Source organism: Puma concolor, chromosome E1 (assembly GCF_028749965.1).
Source record: "Puma concolor isolate L17-30 chromosome E1, mPumCon1.1.hap2, whole genome shotgun sequence".
Lineage (NCBI taxonomy): Eukaryota > Metazoa > Chordata > Mammalia > Carnivora > Felidae > Puma > Puma concolor.
In genome coordinates, this window is record NC_141680.1 from 44696489 (window position 1) to 44714601 (window position 18113).

Genomic DNA, 18113 nt, shown 5'->3' on the forward strand with positions numbered 1-18113 from the left:
AGAATAATACCATATGATCCAGTTCTAGTTTTTGAAAAGTGTGTGTGTGTGTGTGTGTGTGTGTGTGTGTGTGTGTGTGTGTGTGTGTGTTTGGAGCTTGCATGCAAAAAAGCCTGAAATTATATTTGCCTCTTTTCACCCTACCTCCTAAATTAAGACTGTTGATGACAAGGATTATATTTAAGGGGTGGGTTTGTTGGTTTTTTACTTTCTGTATGTTTTACACATTTCTGCATTGTTTGAAATTTGACACTGAGCACATATTCCTTTTGCCATCAGACATCATGAGACCAAGAAGGAGAAACCCAGTGGGAAGCACCCACCTTTCAAATAGCCCATCGCCAATCACTCTTTTCCCAGTTGTCGTATGACACCTGACCTCTGGGATTGGGATGGAGGAACCACGCCCCTTCCTTGAGTTGCACCCCTTAACTACTGAATTAGTGATTAATCAAAAGTGCTTGTTAACATAATGGGCCTTTTCTCTCCCCAACTTTGTCTTGTCCAGATGAACTCTTTGCCAGCAGAGAGGATCCAGGAAATACAGAAAGCCATTGAACTGTTTTCAGTGGGTCAGGGACCTGCCAAAACCATGGAGGAGGCTAGCAAGCGAAGCTACCAGTTCTGGGACACGCAGCCTGTCCCCAAACTGGGTATGTATGTGCTTTCTTCCCCTGGTGAGGGCGAGGGATGTATCTTAGCCGTGCTTAGGATGCCTTGCTGAATCTGTGAGGGAGGACAGTAGAGTCCTGGACTTCCTTCGTGGTTATTTTTAGAAGGTGGTCTTTAAAATGTAGTATAGAAATGACTAGGGGTGCCTGGCTGGCTTATTCGGTTAAGCATCCTACTCTTGATTTTAGCTCAGGTCTTGATCTTAGGGTCATTCGTGAGTTCAAGCCCCAAGTTGGGCTCCACACTGGGTGTGGAGCCTACCTTTTTTTTTTTTTTTTTTTTTAATGTTTATTTATTTTTGAGAGAGCAAGCACAAGCAGGGGAGGGCCAGAGGGGGAAGGAGGGGACAGAGGATCTGAAGAAGGGTCTGCGCTGACAGCAGAGAGCCTGACTCGGGGCTCAAACTCACAAACCATGAGATCATGACCTGAGCTGAAGTCAGACGCTTAACAGGCACTTAACCAGGCATCCCTGGTTTGGAGCCTACTTAAAAAAAAAAAAAAAGGGGGGGGGCGCCTGGGTGGCGCAGTCGGTTAAGCATCCGACTTCAGCCAGGTCACGATCTTGCGGTCCGTGAGTTCGAGCCCCGCGTCAGGCTCTGGGCTGATGGCTCGGAGCCTGGAGCCTGTTTCTGATTCTGTGTCTCCCTCTCTCTCTGCCCCTCCCCCGTTCATGCTCTGTCTCTCTCTGTCCCCAAAATAAATAAACGTTGAAAAAAAAAAGGAATGGAAAAGACTAATGTTCAGGGACCTTACTATTTCACAGGAGTTCATGTTGAGAACAAATACTGATTCTTTTAGTCCATCGTCATCTACTGTAAGTCACAAAGAAAAACAGTATATTGGCACACGGTCAGTGGAGATGTGTGCCTATGGGTCTGTCTTCCCACAAAGAGTTTTACAGAGGGGCTGTCTTGTTTATCTGGGCAGATGTCTCATCCTGGGTTGGGCTGAGTCCCCAGCCTCTTCCCTTTGTCAGCCAGTGCACGCTTACCAACTGCAGGTAATTTTGACATTTGCTTAACCACAATTGTTCAACCCCTGGAAATACCCTGTGCAGGTTTGGTTGGCACTCTTTAAAACAGCTATACTGAACTCTGAAAGGGGTGGGACAGGCAGAAAATGTAAAGAGATGACATAACAGGCGAGTTAGAGATTCCTGCTGAGACCAAGCCACAGCTAACGTTGATGGCTAACTTCAGATGCTGCTGTTGACAAAAAGTTTCTGGAGTGGTTACGTCACAATTCTGGGCCCGATTTCTATTTTCTCTGTGACTGAGAAAGTAAGTATGTTGAAAAAACATGGGTTCAGATACCAAATGTAAGTGGCCTTCAGGTTGTGCATGTACTGATCGCCTCCAGGATGTTTGGTCTGGAGGAGGGGGCAGGGGCAGGGTAGCGCCAGAGACTGGAGAGGGGAAAGGGGCAGCTGGAATGGATAACGGGGGTTATCTATTCCAGAGGTGGGAAGTATGCGACACGGGGAGGTGCTACTCAAAGTGTGATCCTCAGGCCAGCAGAGTGGGCATTGCTTAAAAGCTTGTAGACATGCAGACTCTGAGGCCTCACCCCAGACCTGTGGAGTTCGAACTTGCAGGGGATTTGTGTCCACTTTGGAAGTTTCAGAAACTACTCTAGAGCAGATGCAGTTCTTGGACAGTGTAATCATAATCCAGAAGCAAGCTGAGGTGTGCCCCTCAGGGGGTGGAAAGCAAAAACACTGCCTGGATGGTGAGGAGCGGTGAATCGGCAGTGGGCATTATTCTAGAACCCTGTCCCGACCCACCTGCTTGTTTGTCAGGCTGCCCAGGTCAGCCAGGCCCCAGGCCCACTGGCTAAGCCCTCCAAGAAGGCTTTGGATCACAGCAATGCTGTTACTAGGACATTACTAGGAACCGGTCCCAGGGACTACTCCCCACCAAGGAGCAGGAAGAATGCAGACAGCAGCACACTCCGCTTCTGAGTGAGATGCACGACAGCATTTTGTGGTGGCTGCCAGGCATCCTGGCCCAGTTTTCAGATGGGGCTTGGGGGTTTTGGTCTGGTTTTACTCTTCATTAGGAATTTGCAAATGGGTAACTTAGCTTCATTCTTCATAGACATGGAACCCAGTAAAGAGGTAAATTGAGATCCATGGACTTCTGTTCCTCATTAGTCCTGTCACACTGTGTTGTTTGCCTCAGTTTCTCCTCCTGTAAATATAGAGAGTGCTCCATGGGTTGTCAGAAAGTTCACGAGAAAGCCACACATTTGCTCCTGAGAGCTTCCTGACGCTTTCAGGAAGGTGGAGCGAGGTCAGCTGTATTTCTTCTGGGTGTGCCTTCTGGGCCATCTACAGTGTGGGGTGCTGGGGAAGGGCCGGTGCCCTGAGCACCTGACCAGTCTGCCTTTCAGGTCCACGGTCAGGCCCAAATGAAGGATTCCTTTGTTTTAGTGAGTTAGCCTGGCAGAAAGCACCACATTACAGGCTTCGGTCGGTCGTGTGGCTGACATGTCAGCCTAGTTCTTCCAAGTATCCTGAGGGTGGTGCGACTTACAGCTTCTTGCTGTGATTTTTTTCCCCTGAGGTGGGGCCAGTGATCATGCCTATCAAGTGTACTGTTTACTCCCCACCTTGTTGGGAGAGGTAAGATTAGGTTGTATTCCACTGAAGAGACCTGGAATTCTTAAGAAGTTTACAGCCATCCTAAGTTCACCACAAAGGGCCTTCTAAATAGCATGTTTTGGGCTGTGTGACCGTTCTGTGTTCCCAAATACAAGCATAACTCTGTTCCCAAATAAACTTTTCAGATCATGTCCTTCTACTTTTTCAAAGTCCCCACTTTCCCACTGTAGTAGAGGCATGTGGAACCCTCTCTTTTCCCCCTCATCTTCGTGGATTGGAATCTCGTCACTCTTAGGTTAGTTTTAATTTTTTTTATGTATTTAATGTGTTTTAAGATTTTATTTATTAAAAAATGTATTTTTAATGTTTATTCTTTTGAGAGAGAGAGAGCGTGCGAGCAGGGGAGGGGCAGAGAGAGAGGGAAACACAGACTCTGAAGCAGGCTCCAGGCTCTGAGCTGTCAGCACAGAGCCCGACATGGGGCTGGAACTCACGAACCATGAGATCGTGACCTAAAACAAAGTTGGACGCTTAACTGACTGAGCCACCCAGACGCTCCTTAAAGATTTTATTTTTAAGTAACCTTTACACCCAACGTGGGGCTAGAAGTCACAACCCCGAGATCAAGATTCTCATGCTCTACTTAGTTTTTATAAGTAGCTACCCAAGGGAGGACTTGGACTTGTACGTAGTTTCTCTGGGCTCCGAGAGAGAAACCTCCCCACTCTTACCTTCATCCATGCCCTATTCGTTTGGTTTAAAGTCTCCCAAATTTGGGGGTGCCTGGGTGGCTCAGTTAAGCGTCCAACTTTGGCTTGGGTCACGATCTTGCAGTTTGTGGGTTCGAGCCCCGTGTCGGGCTCTCTGCTGTAAGCTCAGAACCCTCTTGGGATCCTCTGTCCCCCTGTCTCTTCCTGTCCCACTCACACACGAGCTCTCTCTCTCTCTCTCTCAAAAATGAGTAAACATTTAAAAATAAGATAAAGTCTCTGCACGCCTGGGTGGCTCAGTCGGTTAAGCGTCTGACTTCAGCTCAGGTCATGATCTCATGGTTTGTGAGTTTAAGCCCTACGTCGGCTCTGTGCTGACAGCTCAGAGCCTGGAGCCTGCTTCAGATTCTGTGTCTCATTCTCTCTGCCCCTCCCCCACTTGTGCCCTGTCTCTATCAAAAATAAATAAATGTAAAAAAAAATTAAAAAAAAAATAAGATAAAGTCTCCCAGATCTCACATTCTTTGTTTCCGAGTCCTTCATGGTTGCTGCATTGTGTGGTTTTGAATCTTTGATGTTGGAAGACAGAACGTTGTGGGGAAAGGGTACAGAAAGAAACCCTCTGAAAATCCAGGGTTTTCTTTTTTAAAGTTTCCAGCATCCTCAGTTGGCTACTTGGTTTGGGTGGTCTAGAGATCATTGGCTGCACTCCCAGCATGCTCTGAGGCAGCCTTCCACACCGACGCAGCAGGAGGCCCTCAAGAGCCCTGAGAAGCTGGAGGATAGGTCACTCCCTGCAGGTGGAAGCCTTGAAGCTAGGCTGGCAGGAGAACATTGCAGGAGGCTCTGGCCACTTCTGCGCTTCGTTGGCACCCTAGACTGTGAAGCTTTCTGAGTATTTCCTGTAACTCTGCTTTGTCAGCTATGTCTCCAAGATATCAAACAGCCTTGAGGCAACCTGGGAGAACTGGTTTGTCATTGTTGGGGGCCCTCATCTTGCTGGGTGGCAGGTGCCCGTGATGATGAGGACCTATGCTGTTGTATTCATCAGCTCCCACCCCAGAACTGGCACATTCTAGGACTCCATGAACATGTGATGAAGGAGTGAATGGAAATGCTTGTTGCTTAGAGTGCCTAGTAACCAGCATAAGTGAAAAGATTTAGCCTTTTTTTTTTTTTTAATGTTTATTTTTGGGAGAGAGCGAGAGAGAGAGCGTGAGCAGGGGAGGGTCAAAAGAGAGAGAGGGAGACCTAATCTGAAGCGGGCTACAGGCTCTGTGCCATCAGCACAGAGCCTGACACAGGGCTTAAACTCACAAGCCGTGAGTTCGTGTGACCTAAGCCCAAGTCGGATGCTTACCCGAGTAAGCCATCCAAGTGCCCCTATTTTTTTTTAAGTAAGCTCCACACTCAGTATGGAGCTCAGTGTGGGGCTTGAACTCATGACCCAAGATCAAGAGTCAGACACTTGGGGTGCCTGAGTGGTTCATTTGGTTAAGCGTCTGACTCTTGAATTTGGTTCAGGTCTTGATCTCATGGTTCTTTTTTTTTTTTTTTTTTTTTTACTTATTTCAAAGTTTTTTGTTTTTTGTTTTGTTTTTAATTTATTTTGAGAGAGACAGAGCTTGAGCTGTGGAGGGATGGAGAGAGAGAGAGAGAGAGAGAGAGAGAGGACGGATATCCCAAGCAGGCTTTGTAGAGTCAGCACAGAGCCCGATGTGGGGTTGGAGCCCATGAAACCCATGAGATCATGACCTGAGCTGAAATCAGGAGTTGGATGCTCAACCAACTGAGCCACCCAGGTGCCCCATGATCTCACGGTTCTTGAGTTCAAGCCCTCCATCGGGCTCTGTGCTGACAGCACGGGGAGCCTGCTTAGGGTTCTTTCTCCCTCTCTCTGCCCCTCCCCTTCTTGCACGGGCATGCTCATTCATTCTCTTTCTTTTTCTCTCTCTCTCAAAATAAATAAACATTAAAAAAAAAATCGGATGCTTAACCGACTAAGTCACCCAGGTACCCCTGAAAAGATTTAGCCTTGAGATTATTGTAGTACAGTGGGGAAGACCACCACTATCTTGTCCATGGAAATCATTTAGAAAAAAATAAAAAGATTCTGAAGTTAGGGGCGCCTGGATCGCTCAGTTGGTTGAGTGTCCCAACTCTCGAGATCATGATCTCAGGTCATGATCCCAGGGTCCCACATTGGGCTCTGTGCTGGGCGTGAAGCCTGCTTGGGATTCTCTCTCTCCCTCTGCCCCTGTCCTCAATTTGCGCTCTCCCGCAAATAAATAAAGTTTCTGGAGTTAAATGTATTTTGGAAAGGGTATAAATTCAATAGAAGGCCGGGAACATCAACCAGCACCTCAACAAGACTAGCGTAGACATCTTAGTACTTTCCAAGGGTCTAGCCCTCAACTTTGTAGCCTCCCAAAATTTTGCATGGTGGTGAATTAGAATTAGATTGACTTATATTCAATTAATTCACAAGGGCCACTTTATGAATAAATCAGAAGGCCAGTTTCTAAACTAGGGAAGAAAAATATAACCTCTTTCCCAAGCAAACCTACTGGGGAGCCTGATGTAAATAGGAGGTAGCTGGACGCTTCCTTGCTATGTGTCCTCGCTGTTGCTTGCGCTTTCCAGTTTGTGACTCTTAGCATGTTGGTAATGACTTGTTGATGAAATATTCACCAGAAGATGGGACATCTCGTGGGAACAGGGACCTTGTCTTTTTCCTGCCGTATCCCAGTGCGTGACATCCGAAGCAGGGTGTTGTTCACGAAATGTGTTGAGTGAGAGAAAGTTAGATGGTCAGTCCCAAACAGTGTTGTCCTCAGCTCATAGCCTGAGCTGGCCGTTTCCGCTATCCCTGCCCCATGGGTCCATGACTGGGGAGGGTCTGCAGCTGCCTGTTACACATTAGAATGACATGTTTGGGCCAGGGGTCTGAAAGTCAGGAAAAGCCCAAATTGAGTGCCTAGTGTGTACAGAGCCTGATGCTGGGAGCAAGCAGTGTGGGTCCCTTTTGAAGGCTCAGTTTTCAAAACACATTAAACGTTGCCTTCTTCCAGTTGTGAGTATGAATGAGCTATGAATTGTAGACACTAAATAATTCCAAGGGCCAAAATTAAGTGGTCGATTTGTTCAGGTGTCTCACATGAGTCCATTTGGGCTGTGTGCGGGTATCAGGGCTGTATCGTCTGACACCCCCAAGCGCTCCCCACACACTCCACAGAGGAGGGGTGTCCGTCCAGGGTGGGGATGTCATGTCAAGGGTAACTTCCTGGCAACGTTGTGTGGATTCAGTGATTGAGCCTAAAGATACTCGCAGGACTCTGTAAACACTGAGGGGCCAAGTTGGCGGCAGCAGTTAACTGGCCCATGTTGCTGAAAGCCAAGGCTGGCAGGGCCAAGATTGAGCCTGGCGCCTCGATGCCATCATCTGGTTCAGCAGTGGGCCCGGTGCATTGTTGCTGTTGACACAAAAGCAGCCTTGTTGCAACTCCTTATAAATCCATCCAGGTTGATGGGCCTGAGCCAGGACCATGAGAGTTGTTTTTACACCAGCCGGGAGGCAGGAAGCCAAATTAGTCAAGATAAATGTTTGTCATTTAGTAACCGAAGGGAGATTTAAAAGAATTTCCAAAAAACCAAGCACCTTGGATCTTAGTGATTATTCTGAAGCTTTGCCACGAGTTGGCTCTCAGTTGGGGACGAAGGGTAGCTGGAAAGATGGTCTGCAGTTGCCAAGCACAGAGTGTTCTTCAGATGGAGGGCTCCTGGGGACAGGAGGAATTTGCTGCGGTCGATGTCTAAGCTGAGCCCCCACTTGCCTCCCCCGGGAGACAGAGGGTGAGGCTCTGCGCTCTTCTTCCAGGAGAAGTGGTGAACACCCATGGCCCCGTGGAGCCTGACAAAGACAACATCCGCCAGGAGCCCTACACCCTGCCCCAGGGCTTCACCTGGGATGCCTTGGACCTGGGGGACCGCGGTGTGGTGAGTAGGCCTGGGCAGCCCTCAGTGTGGATTGAGTGCCACTTTGAGTGAGCCCTGCTGTCATACGGAGACAGCTACTACTCAAGACTTTCTCAAGGACTCTGTTGAGAGCCAATCAAAGCAGGTCGGAGCAGACACACCCCTCTCCCACCCCGGTCCCCTGTCTTTTACCTCTGGGGCCTGCCTGAGATGCCCCATTAAATAGCCCTTGGCTTCTCGGGCAGGTGGAGAGTTAAGCTCTGTAGCTCCCTAGAGTAATACCCTACTGCCATGTGTTCATTTGTCTCGTTCATCTTTTCATCTGTTCCCTGTTGTAACGACGCCGTGGCTGGTTAGTTGGCTGACATTGACATTCTTGCCCTGCCCCTCTGTGTACTTGGGTCACAGCCGCTCTACTTCTCCGTGGCTCAGTTTCCTAGTACAGCTGGGGTGCTTGTTCCAAAAGAGTCCGTGCCATGCCTGGAGTGAAAAGGGTTTATGAGATGAAACATGGTTTTTGATAGTTTACCTTGTCCCTCCGAAAAGCTTTGAGCCCCAGGATGTCGGGCAGAGTGGTTCTGAGGCTGCCCCTTGTCTCTCTGCAGCTGAAAGAACTCTATGGCCTCCTGAATGAGAACTACGTGGAGGATGATGACAATATGTTCCGGTTCGACTACTCCCCGGACTTTCTGCTGTGGTGAGCTGTGAGGGCTTCCTGGCTCGGGTGGGCGTGGGGCAGGTTCCTTGCTAAGAACCAGCCTTCAGACGCAAGCTAGTGTGTCTATTTTGAATCCCCACATCTGAAGGAGAGAGGGTTGCTTTCATGGAGCTAAGAATCAAAACCTTATTTAAGGTAGAATGACTGGGTGAGGGAGGCCTTTGTGGCATCAGTACCCAGAAGAGATTGGTGTGTTGTGTGGTGACTTTGTGTAAGAGGGGAAGGAGGGACGAGACCTACTGAGATTTCAAAAGAAAGAAAAGTCCTTTTCTATCCAGTTGCTGAGCATGCCCGGTTATATGAAAATGGCCTTGCCTGGCTGAGCCATCCAGCCTCCTGGGGCCATGTTTAGTGTCCAGGAATGTAGAGGCCTGAGGCTGAAATGGAGAGGGATGACTGCCTGAAAAGGGAAGACTGGGCAGGCAGAAAGAGGGGGTGATGGTGTCCGGGGGACAGGTGGAGACCAGAGCTCTGGGTTCTCTGTGATCTGCTCCCAACCACAGGACCCACTGGAGTCTGAGCCAGTGAGGCCCGTCCTCCAGCGTAAGCTGTCATGGTGAGTGAGCACAAAGAAATTGGATCGGGTGCGAAGTCCTTAGTGTGACAGCTTGGATTGGGTGGGTAAGTAAGCCAAATGGGCTGAGCTGCAGGAAGGGGCTCTGGCTCAATCCCATGTGTGTCCCGGAGGGCTTGGCCCTATGGAGAATTTAGCTGGTAACCCCCAGGGAGGTGTAGCAGGAGCTTAGAACAGACTCAGCTATGGAGCCCAAGCAGCCTGCCCAGCCCACTGGTCAGCAGCACCATGGCCTCTGTCTCTCTTCTAGGGCTCTCCGGCCGCCTGGCTGGCTTCCCCAGTGGCACTGCGGGGTTCGAGTGGTCTCAAGTCGGAAACTGGTTGGGTTCATCAGTGCCATCCCAGCAAACATCCACATCTATGACACGTAAGCACCAGCACCACCCCCTACGCCCCACATCCCCACCATCCTGCTTGGTCTGGGAGCGAGGGAAGAAAAGATACACGTACCTTCCACAAAAGGAAGGGTGAAGATCCCTTGAAGGGAGGGAACTCAGGTCCTGGGGATAGAAATTCATCATAGGAACCATGTCTTTTGCTCTGAGTTGTTGCTGGTTCTCTCATTTGTGCCCTGGGCTGAACGGGGTCCACCCTGAGGACCAGCGTGCTACCTGCACAGGGACTCAGTGTTTGTGCTTGCACCCGTCACGTGGTGGTGCACTTGAACAGCTTCAGAAACAGGCCGGAGCCAGTGTGACTCAACATCCAAACCCTCACGGGACCTCCGAGCTCTGCTCTTCACATTTTCCCTGGAAACATCAGAACTATCTGCTGCAGTCTTCTGGGCTTACAGGCCTCGGATTCTAGTGGGAGTCAGAACCCTTGAAATTCCAGGATAGCCCTTGACTTACTCTGAGGTGCCCTGCCAGCTAAAGGTGGGCATCCTGCTATTGGGGATCCATGAGGTAGATCCTGGTGGTGCCTTCAGATAAAGGGGTTTGCTTGAGCCCCACCTCCCATGGAAAGCGCGGTCTGGTTGAAGGGAGTGGGTTCCTTGCCTGGTGCAGCAGAGCAGTGGCGGGGTCGAGGGACTCCACGTGCCAGCTGTCGGGTACAGGTGGTGGCAGGACGCGTGCCTGAGCTGAAGGCCCCCCTCCCTACACGGTGGCTCCAGGAGCTTGAGGGAGTATTTTCCCCATTAAAAGCCTGGTCACTGGGAGTTCTCCCTTTCTCTCCAGAGAGAAGAAGATGGTGGAGATCAACTTCCTGTGTGTCCACAAGAAGCTGCGCTCCAAGAGGGTGGCTCCGGTCCTGATCCGGGAGATAACCCGGCGAGTTCACCTGGAGGGCATCTTCCAAGCTGTTTACACTGCCGGCGTGGTATTACCAAAGCCTGTTGGCACCTGCAGGTAAAGATCTTTTACAGGGTGCTCGAAGTCCGGGCGTGCCCACTCCAGCTGAGGAGCTCGTGCTTCAGACTCGCAGTGCCGGCGCTAAGTTGGTGCCCGCCCCAGAGCATGTCTCCTGTCTGATAAGGTGGCAGGTGGGCGCCCACGGAAGCCAGGTAGGGAGCACAGAAGAGTGAAGGGGGAGGTTGTAGGCACAGACAGGAGAGCGGGTGCCCTGTCCAGAGGGCTTAGCCATTCTCAGCTCCCACTGATTCCTGCCTTTTGGAGAAGGGAGGGCAGTCTGCTGGGGATTTGCTTTAGCTTTTAAGGACCAGCCCAAATCTGGATTTTGATGGTAAATGTCCAGAGGTGTTCGGTGGTTGGCTCAATTTTGTTTTGAATATTATGTGGGCCAAAGAGACATGTCGGATCCCCGTGTGAGCCAGGGACAGTCTCTGCCTCAAATTCAGAAGAGAAACAGCAGGCGAAGGCAGTAGAGGAGGGAGGAGGAGGATAAACATTCCGAGACCTAGAAGGTTTTCCATGGACTTCATTCCACAAGTGACGGTTGCTCTTCCCAGACAACTGCTGTAACAGAGAAGTGGCTTTTGAAATCAGGAAAGACAAATAGGAAATCCGGGAAGAGCTGTGGCAGGTCTGCTCTTACTGGTGGGATGCTGGCGAGCCCAGCGCCGCCACTGGTGCTTATAGGGCCTTGACGGGTCTCTCACGCCACCTGCTGGCCATCTGGAGAGCTCCATGCCATCGCCCTCCTTGGGACTTGCCAGAATCCTCTGAGGACAGGACATTTGTGTCCCTACAGGTACTGGCATCGGTCCCTAAACCCTCGGAAGCTGATTGAAGTGAAGTTCTCCCACCTGAGCAGAAATATGACCATGCAGCGTACCATGAAGCTCTACCGACTGCCAGAGGCCAGTGGTGCCCTGGGGCGCTGGGCAGGGGCAAGAGAGGCCGAGGAGATCCTGGCCCTGGGCAGGAATGCAGCAAGGCTTTGGCGGGGTGATGGGAGCGGGAGCTCATCAGAAAAGTGACCCGCTTCGTCGTTTCTGGATTCCAGCCGTCCTGCCTCTGCTGTTTCTGTTGTCTGTAGCAAGGGTTTTATTTTAGTTTTGCTTTCTCAGTGTCTGCACCTGGGCTAGCTTCCCTGTCATCTGTTGATGAGCTCAGAGAACATCTATCCTCTGTGATTTTAGCCTTAGCGAAGTATAAAGAGCAAGATGAATCTACTCACTGACCTGCAGCGCAGCCCAGAGCCCAGTATGAATACGCTCTAGAGCATCTGGTGGGCAGGGAAAGGAGGGGTGACCCCAGCCTGTGAGGGAAGCCTCGATTTCTTTCTTTCTTTCTTTCTCTTTCTTTCTTTCTTTCTTTCTTTCTTTCTTTCTTTCTTTCTCTTCTTTCTTTCTTTCTTTCTTTCTTTCTTTCTTTCTTTCTTTTTTTATGTTTATTTTTGAGAGAGAGACAGAGCATGAGCAGGAGAGGGGCAAAGAGAGAGGGAGACACAGAATCTGATGCAGGCTCCAGGCTCTGAGCTGTCAGCACAGAGCCCAATGTGGGGCTCAAAACCCATGAACTGTGAGATCATGACCTGAGCTGAAGTCGGATGCTCAACCGACTGAGCCACCCAGGCGCCCCTGTAAGCCTCAATTTCTAATCCCAGCCATCTGCGCCCACCCCCCACCCCCCCCCAACGCCCACCTCAATCCAAATTTGGCTGGTGAAGGACTAGGCAGCCTTGAGTGAGCTGGTTTTCTGCTCTGGGTCTCAGGTTACCTAGTTTCTCAATGAAAGAAATGCTGCTCCTTGCTCCCCAGTTGTGCGTGGTTTCAGGATCCCCCCCCCCCCCCCCCCCGGCTCTGAAGGCCACGTGTCTTCCCACAGAGCTCTTCCATTCCGTGGCAGCACGGCCACTGGGCACCTGCAGACCAGAGGGGTACCTGCCTGGATTCATCAGCCACCAGACTGGCGTAATCACCCTGGAATTGGGCTCCTCCCGCACTGGCCCCGGGTCGACAGTGTCCAGATTTGAGAGACGGTGTAGCGCAGTTAGATACTGCCCCAAAGATCAGATTTGGGAGGGCTGTGATGGAAGTCTTTCTGTTATTATGGCAGACTTGTCTTGAGTTTTAGGCAGGCAAAGAGCATTCTTACAGGGGTGTCATAGCTAGAAGGGTGTCTCTGGATCTCCCCACCTGTGGGTGAGAGGCCCTTTCAGTGCAGGATTGGAGGTGTCATTGTGGGAGCCACCATGTAGAAACGAGGTCAGTGAGTGTTCTCTGGAGACATCAGGATTAGCGAGAATTTGGGTGGGGAGAGATCCTCAAACTCTTTCAAAAGCAGTTTCTACACAGGGAAGCAATTGTATCAGGCAGTCCCCGAGATACAGAAACTGTAACTCCCCCCTGCTTTCAGGCTTGGCTGACCCCACCTTTGTGTGTTGGGCCTTTGGGGATGTTCTGTCGGCACCAGTATTTACTCCGGAGCATCACATGGCTTCATTCCACTGAAGCCTTCCTTAAGAAAAAGCAGCTGTGGGGTGGGATCCTGATTTAAGATGAACTCCCAGGAGTTTGGTGCTTTTCTTCAGGATTTAACTTGCAGCAGGCCCTGCTGGAGGCCCTACTGGTGCAGCGTCCGAACAGACAGACAAAGCAGGCGTCTGGTGTGGACTCTGCTGGGCCCACGGGCTCCACCGGGCCTAGACTGGAAGCTGGTCTGTGACATGCTCTAAGTCTGCCGGAGAGAGACCAGCCCAGGAGGAGATCAGCTACAGTTCAGTGGGAGATGGCGAGGGTTCGGAAGAAAGGAGCCAAGAAAGGCTCCACTAGGCTGATGGGTAACACTGGGCTGGGCCTTCCCCAGCGCATCCATGAGGGTTTTGCTCTGTCACAGCACTGTTGACATTTGAGGCTGGGTCATTTTTTGTCATGGGGAGTGGCTTGTTCATTGTAAGATGTTTAGCAGCTTCCCTGGCTCCTGCCCACTAGATGCCAGTAGTGCCCCTCCCCCCTTGTGCCAACTGAAAATGTCTCAGAGTATTGTCAGATGTCCTCCGGGGCACAGTTGCCCCCATTAAGAACCACTGGGCTGGAACGACAGGACAGTCAGAACTGCCAGCTGATCCAGAGGGTGGACTGTCTTGTGCTCCGTGTTAGGGAATTGAGAGCAAGGGAGGGGCGTGATGGGTTGTGTTTCCTTAAGCAGGTGGCCGGGCCATATGGATGAGCGATCAAAGCGATAGCCTCAGCCAGAGAGCGTAGCCTTCACTAGGAGGGAGAGGGCCAGAGACCCCGACAAGGCAGGACTCGGGCCTGAGTGCAGTGGGGCCGTGAGCGAGGGGCCATCGCCAGGGGTGACTGAGGATTGTCTCTTGAGCACCTGGGTGGATGGATCCAGGGTTGGGGTAGGAAAGGAGACTGTGAAGTTTTTGGTTCCTGCAGGACATGAGAGGGAGCCAAGATGCTCACAGCACAGCTGATACTGTGTCGTCTTTCTTCATTCCAGACTCCCAAGACAGCTGGACTGCGACCAATGGAAAAAAAGGACATTCCAGTAGTGCACCAGCTCCTCACCAGGTACCTGAAGCAGTTCCACCTCACACCGGTCATGAGCCAGGAGGAAGTGGAGCACTGGTTCTACCCCCAGGAGAATATCATAGACACTTTTGTGGTGGAGGTGAGTGGGGAGGGGTGTTCCGGGCCCGGGTGAGGCATCCTCCTCGAGCGGCTAGGTTTCTCACACTCGGTGACTGAAGATCCAGCCGGTTGATGGCAGTGTTGGCATCCTAGACTTCCTTGGCCCTCCTTGCTTGGTCCTCCCTGAAGAACGGAAGTTGTAGCTTGTACTTGCTAAAATGGTGCCCTCTGGACTTGGCACGGGCCCTTCTTTCCTTTATCCCAACCCCCAGTCCCCACTGGTGACACAGTAGAAGAGAACTGGTCCCTTTTCCTCAGGTAAGCCTTCGTTTCCCTGGCCGTCTGGCTTGAGGTGGTGCGGGCCGGGCATCAGGGACACCGTCTGGGGGAGCGTGAGCCGCCTGAAGTCCCTGACAGTTTGCAGGCAGGGCGAGAGCTCAGCAGGGTCAGCCCCTGGTCCGGCCTGCCTCTTGCTCCCGGCTCTGTCCTCGGGTGCCCTCGGCAGTGTGTTGTCTCCTGCCTGCACATGCTGTTTCGGTGTGCCCCCATTGTTCTGAGGGGGCAGAGCTGCCTGCGGGTGGTGTGGAAGCAATAGGAAACACTGTTCCCAGGCTGCAGGATCACCGCGCGTGCGTGACGTTGCCTTCTATTGTTTTCCCTGCAGAATGCAAACGGTGAAGTGACAGATTTCCTGAGCTTTTATACACTTCCCTCCACCATTATGAATCACCCAACCCATAAGAGTCTAAAGGCTGCTTATTCTTTCTACAACGTCCACACCCAGACCCCTCTTCTAGACCTCATGAGCGACGCCCTTGTTCTCGCCAAAATGGTGAGGAGCAGACTGGAGGGCCTGGACACGTGTGGGGAAGGGCAGTGGGAGCAGTGGTGAGCACAGCTGGCCTCACTCTGCTGAGGAAGGGGCCCACCACTCCTCAGCCAGCGGCTCAAAACTAGGAGGACCCACATGAAGTGAAGTCACTGAACTCCTGATTTACTTCAGTGAGTTTCGTTCTCACGGGAGACGCTCCCAAGGAGCCTGAACAGCCAGGCTTGCTCCGGGAGTAAAGGGGTTCTCCTTACGACTTCCCCAGCATGGCAATGGGGAGATTGGTCCCTGTCGTGGTGAGTCATTGGAGTGGCTGACTGTAGCACATGGGGGGAGGTGCCCAGGCTTTAAAAAAAAAAAAGAAAAGAAAAGAAAAGAAAAAAGACCCGAAGAGGTCAGCGTCAGTCAGTCCTTCGTCGTGGGTCCCGCCCCAACTGAGAGCGGCCCCCGTGGGCCAGCCAGATGGTGGCCAGTCTAGTCTGTGCCCCGTTAGAACTTCTGGTCAATTTGGTGAGATTTAGGAAGCGTCTTTCTCTAGCAGTGTATCAGCGGCCCTAAAGTCACAGGGTGCACACTGAGGCCTAGTAGTTGAGGTGTCTGGGGAGTAAGGGGAGGACAGAAGTGCTGAGCAGCTGCTAGGAGCCAGCTTCTCAGAGGAAGGGCTTCCGGGCTTGGTCTCCAGAGAAGACTGTGCCAATGACTAGTGTTTGGGGGAGGCAGGAGCAGTGACCCGGACGCCGAGTACACGAGTGTGCACTCGGAGGGCCAGTGAGGAGAGGCCGGGTGTGGTGGCGTTCTGAGTGTCCTGAGCGCCTCCGATGGAGAGTGGGTGTCGGCTGGAGTCTGAATTTAACGTGGATGCAGTTAGAGCTTCTGAAGGGAGATTGCTGTCCTGGCCACCTGTGCCATATGGCTTTGACATGATGGAGGCAGGAGGACGAGGCAGCTTTGATCTCTCTTCACCTGTTCTTGTTTTTTCCTGCTGTGCAGAAAGGGTTTGACGTGTTCAATGCCCTGGATCTCATGGAGAACAAAACCTTTCTGGAGAAGCTCAAGTTTGGCATAGGGGACGGCAACTTGCAGTATTACCTTTACAACTGGAAGTGCCCCAGCATGGGGGCAGAGAAGGTACGTCTGCTCCTTCAGCAGGATGGGGCCACGGGACTGGGCCCTTGTCAGCTGGCGTTCCGGGCCCTGGAAAGTCTCCTCCCTCTGAGGGCCAGACCGGCAGAGTCCACATTCCCCTTTCTGCAGCAGGTGTGAAGGTGGCAGAGGGGACAGGCCCCAGAGCCATACAAAAGCAGGAACCCTGTCTCCAGCTTCTCTCCCCACGAGATGAGCCGCCTCGGCTGGCTGGAGGCAGGGCATTCAGGACCGCTTCAGGGAACCGCAGGTCGAGCTGTCCGAGGTCAGCTGGGAGGGTTAGAGTCAGAGGATCTGAGGCGTCTCCTGTGCTGGGCTACTGCCCTCATTCCCTGCATGACCCTCAGCCCTTCCTCTGATGGCTCCAGAGGGCAGCCCGGGGCTATGGTGTCCTCAGCACTTACAGAATGCGTGACAGACCAGCTGGAGGGAGGCCTCATGACGAGTGTGGCTCAGGTTGCTGGCGGTTGCTTTCCTTGAAGGAGCTGGGTGATGTACGAAGCCCCTCGTGGAAGTTGAGTGAGGGCTCCCGGCTCCTGGCGGCACTGTGCAGATCCGGTCCCTTGGACCTTCTGAACCCCATGTGGGAACATGGGGCAGACTTTGGATGGCTGTCAACTCAACCTTGCCTCTCCCTGTTGGCTCTCCTAGGTTGGGCTGGTGTTACAGTAATCAGTTGCCAGTGAGATTCTGGATAAAGCCACTGAGAATTCAAACCAGAAAATGGAACCCCACCACTTGTCGGTCCAACTTTCACAAACGTGAGAATCCCTGGCAAAGGGAACAGAACTGAACCGGCTTTACCAAACCGCCGCTGAACTTGACAATTGTATTGCATTACGATGGCGTAGGCTGCGCGATGTCACCTCTGGCCGTGTCTCTGGTCTCCCTGTTTTCCAATTAATCACATCCTTACGCAGCCGTGATCAAGGGAATGTAACTGCTGAAAACTAGCTCGTGATTGGCATATTATGGAGTTAACGGGTGAATAATAAAAGTATATATATATATATATTATATATATATAAATATTTTAAATATCTTTCATGTTCCAAATGTACAAGGATGCTCGGTCTCTAATGAAAAACTGAATCCAGATCATTCCTCAAAATTAGAATGCAAGGACAGTGCCAGACAAACACATACTGGTACAGTGAATTGTTTCGTTCTAAAAAGCAGGCATTGACTTTTCTTAGGGGAGCAGGAGAAAGAGGATGTGGGGAATCTTAACCGGTCTCCCTTCCGGATGGGCTGGAATGCTTATCTTCGAGAAGGCAGGGTAAGGTGGAGGGACTGTGCTGACCTTGAGGAGGGCTCAGAACTCCCAGGGCTGCAGGTGGAGTCCTGGGTGGGGCTGTCCCTACTCAGAGGCTGTCCTGCAGGGGCTGGTCCTTTTCTGCATTCTGAAACTGGGCAGCGGGGACCATCTGTGGAAACAGATTTCTTTTATGGAGTCCCTTCTTCCCTCTTCGCTCTGCTCCCTGTGGAAAGTCGTCCTGCCAACTGATTTTAAAGGGCTCTTTAGCCAGCTGTTGCCAACTTTATACGGATGAGTCCCCTGTGAGATTGATTTTCCACTGCCTGGGGTGACTGGCAGTTTGAAGGGGACCTTTGACCTCCTTGTAGCATCTGGGACCTTGTGGAGACCGTACCAGTGCAATCCTTGCTCGGCTCATCTTAGAGCGAAGAGCCAGCACCCTGACCACCCTAGGGTGTCTGGCCAAGGATGGCGTGGGGCCGATACCCAGAGCCCTTCAGCCACCAGCCCATGGCCTGTGCCTTCCAGTCCATTAGCCAGCTCTTGTGCTCCTGTCCAAGACGCACAACCTGCAAGTCGTAGCAAGGAGCGGTGGCCAGACACCGATCTGGATTTTGACAGCAGAAATGATCTTGTGTCACCATTG

At 51.7% G+C, this 18113-nt stretch overlaps 1 protein-coding gene across 2 annotated transcripts in view; it reads left to right on the top strand.

The window, feature by feature from the left end:
• NMT1 (N-myristoyltransferase 1) overlaps positions 1-17223 on the top strand; it is a 69023-nt gene extending 51800 nt beyond the window's left edge. For both annotated transcript variants that reach the window (XM_086687548.1, XM_086687547.1), the window contains 10 exons: positions 509-653; positions 7864-7982; positions 8567-8658; positions 9504-9620; positions 10432-10602; positions 11405-11513; positions 14107-14277; positions 14902-15069; positions 16057-16194; positions 16861-17223. In XM_086687548.1, the coding sequence (XP_086543674.1) occupies positions 509-653; positions 7864-7982; positions 8567-8658; positions 9504-9620; positions 10432-10602; positions 11405-11513; positions 14107-14277; positions 14902-15069; positions 16057-16194; positions 16861-16881 (1251 nt within the window). In that variant the 3' untranslated portion in view covers positions 16882-17223. The remainder of the gene's footprint in view (positions 1-508; positions 654-7863; positions 7983-8566; positions 8659-9503; positions 9621-10431; positions 10603-11404; positions 11514-14106; positions 14278-14901; positions 15070-16056; positions 16195-16860) is intronic.
• Positions 17224-18113: the final 890 nt, after the last annotated feature.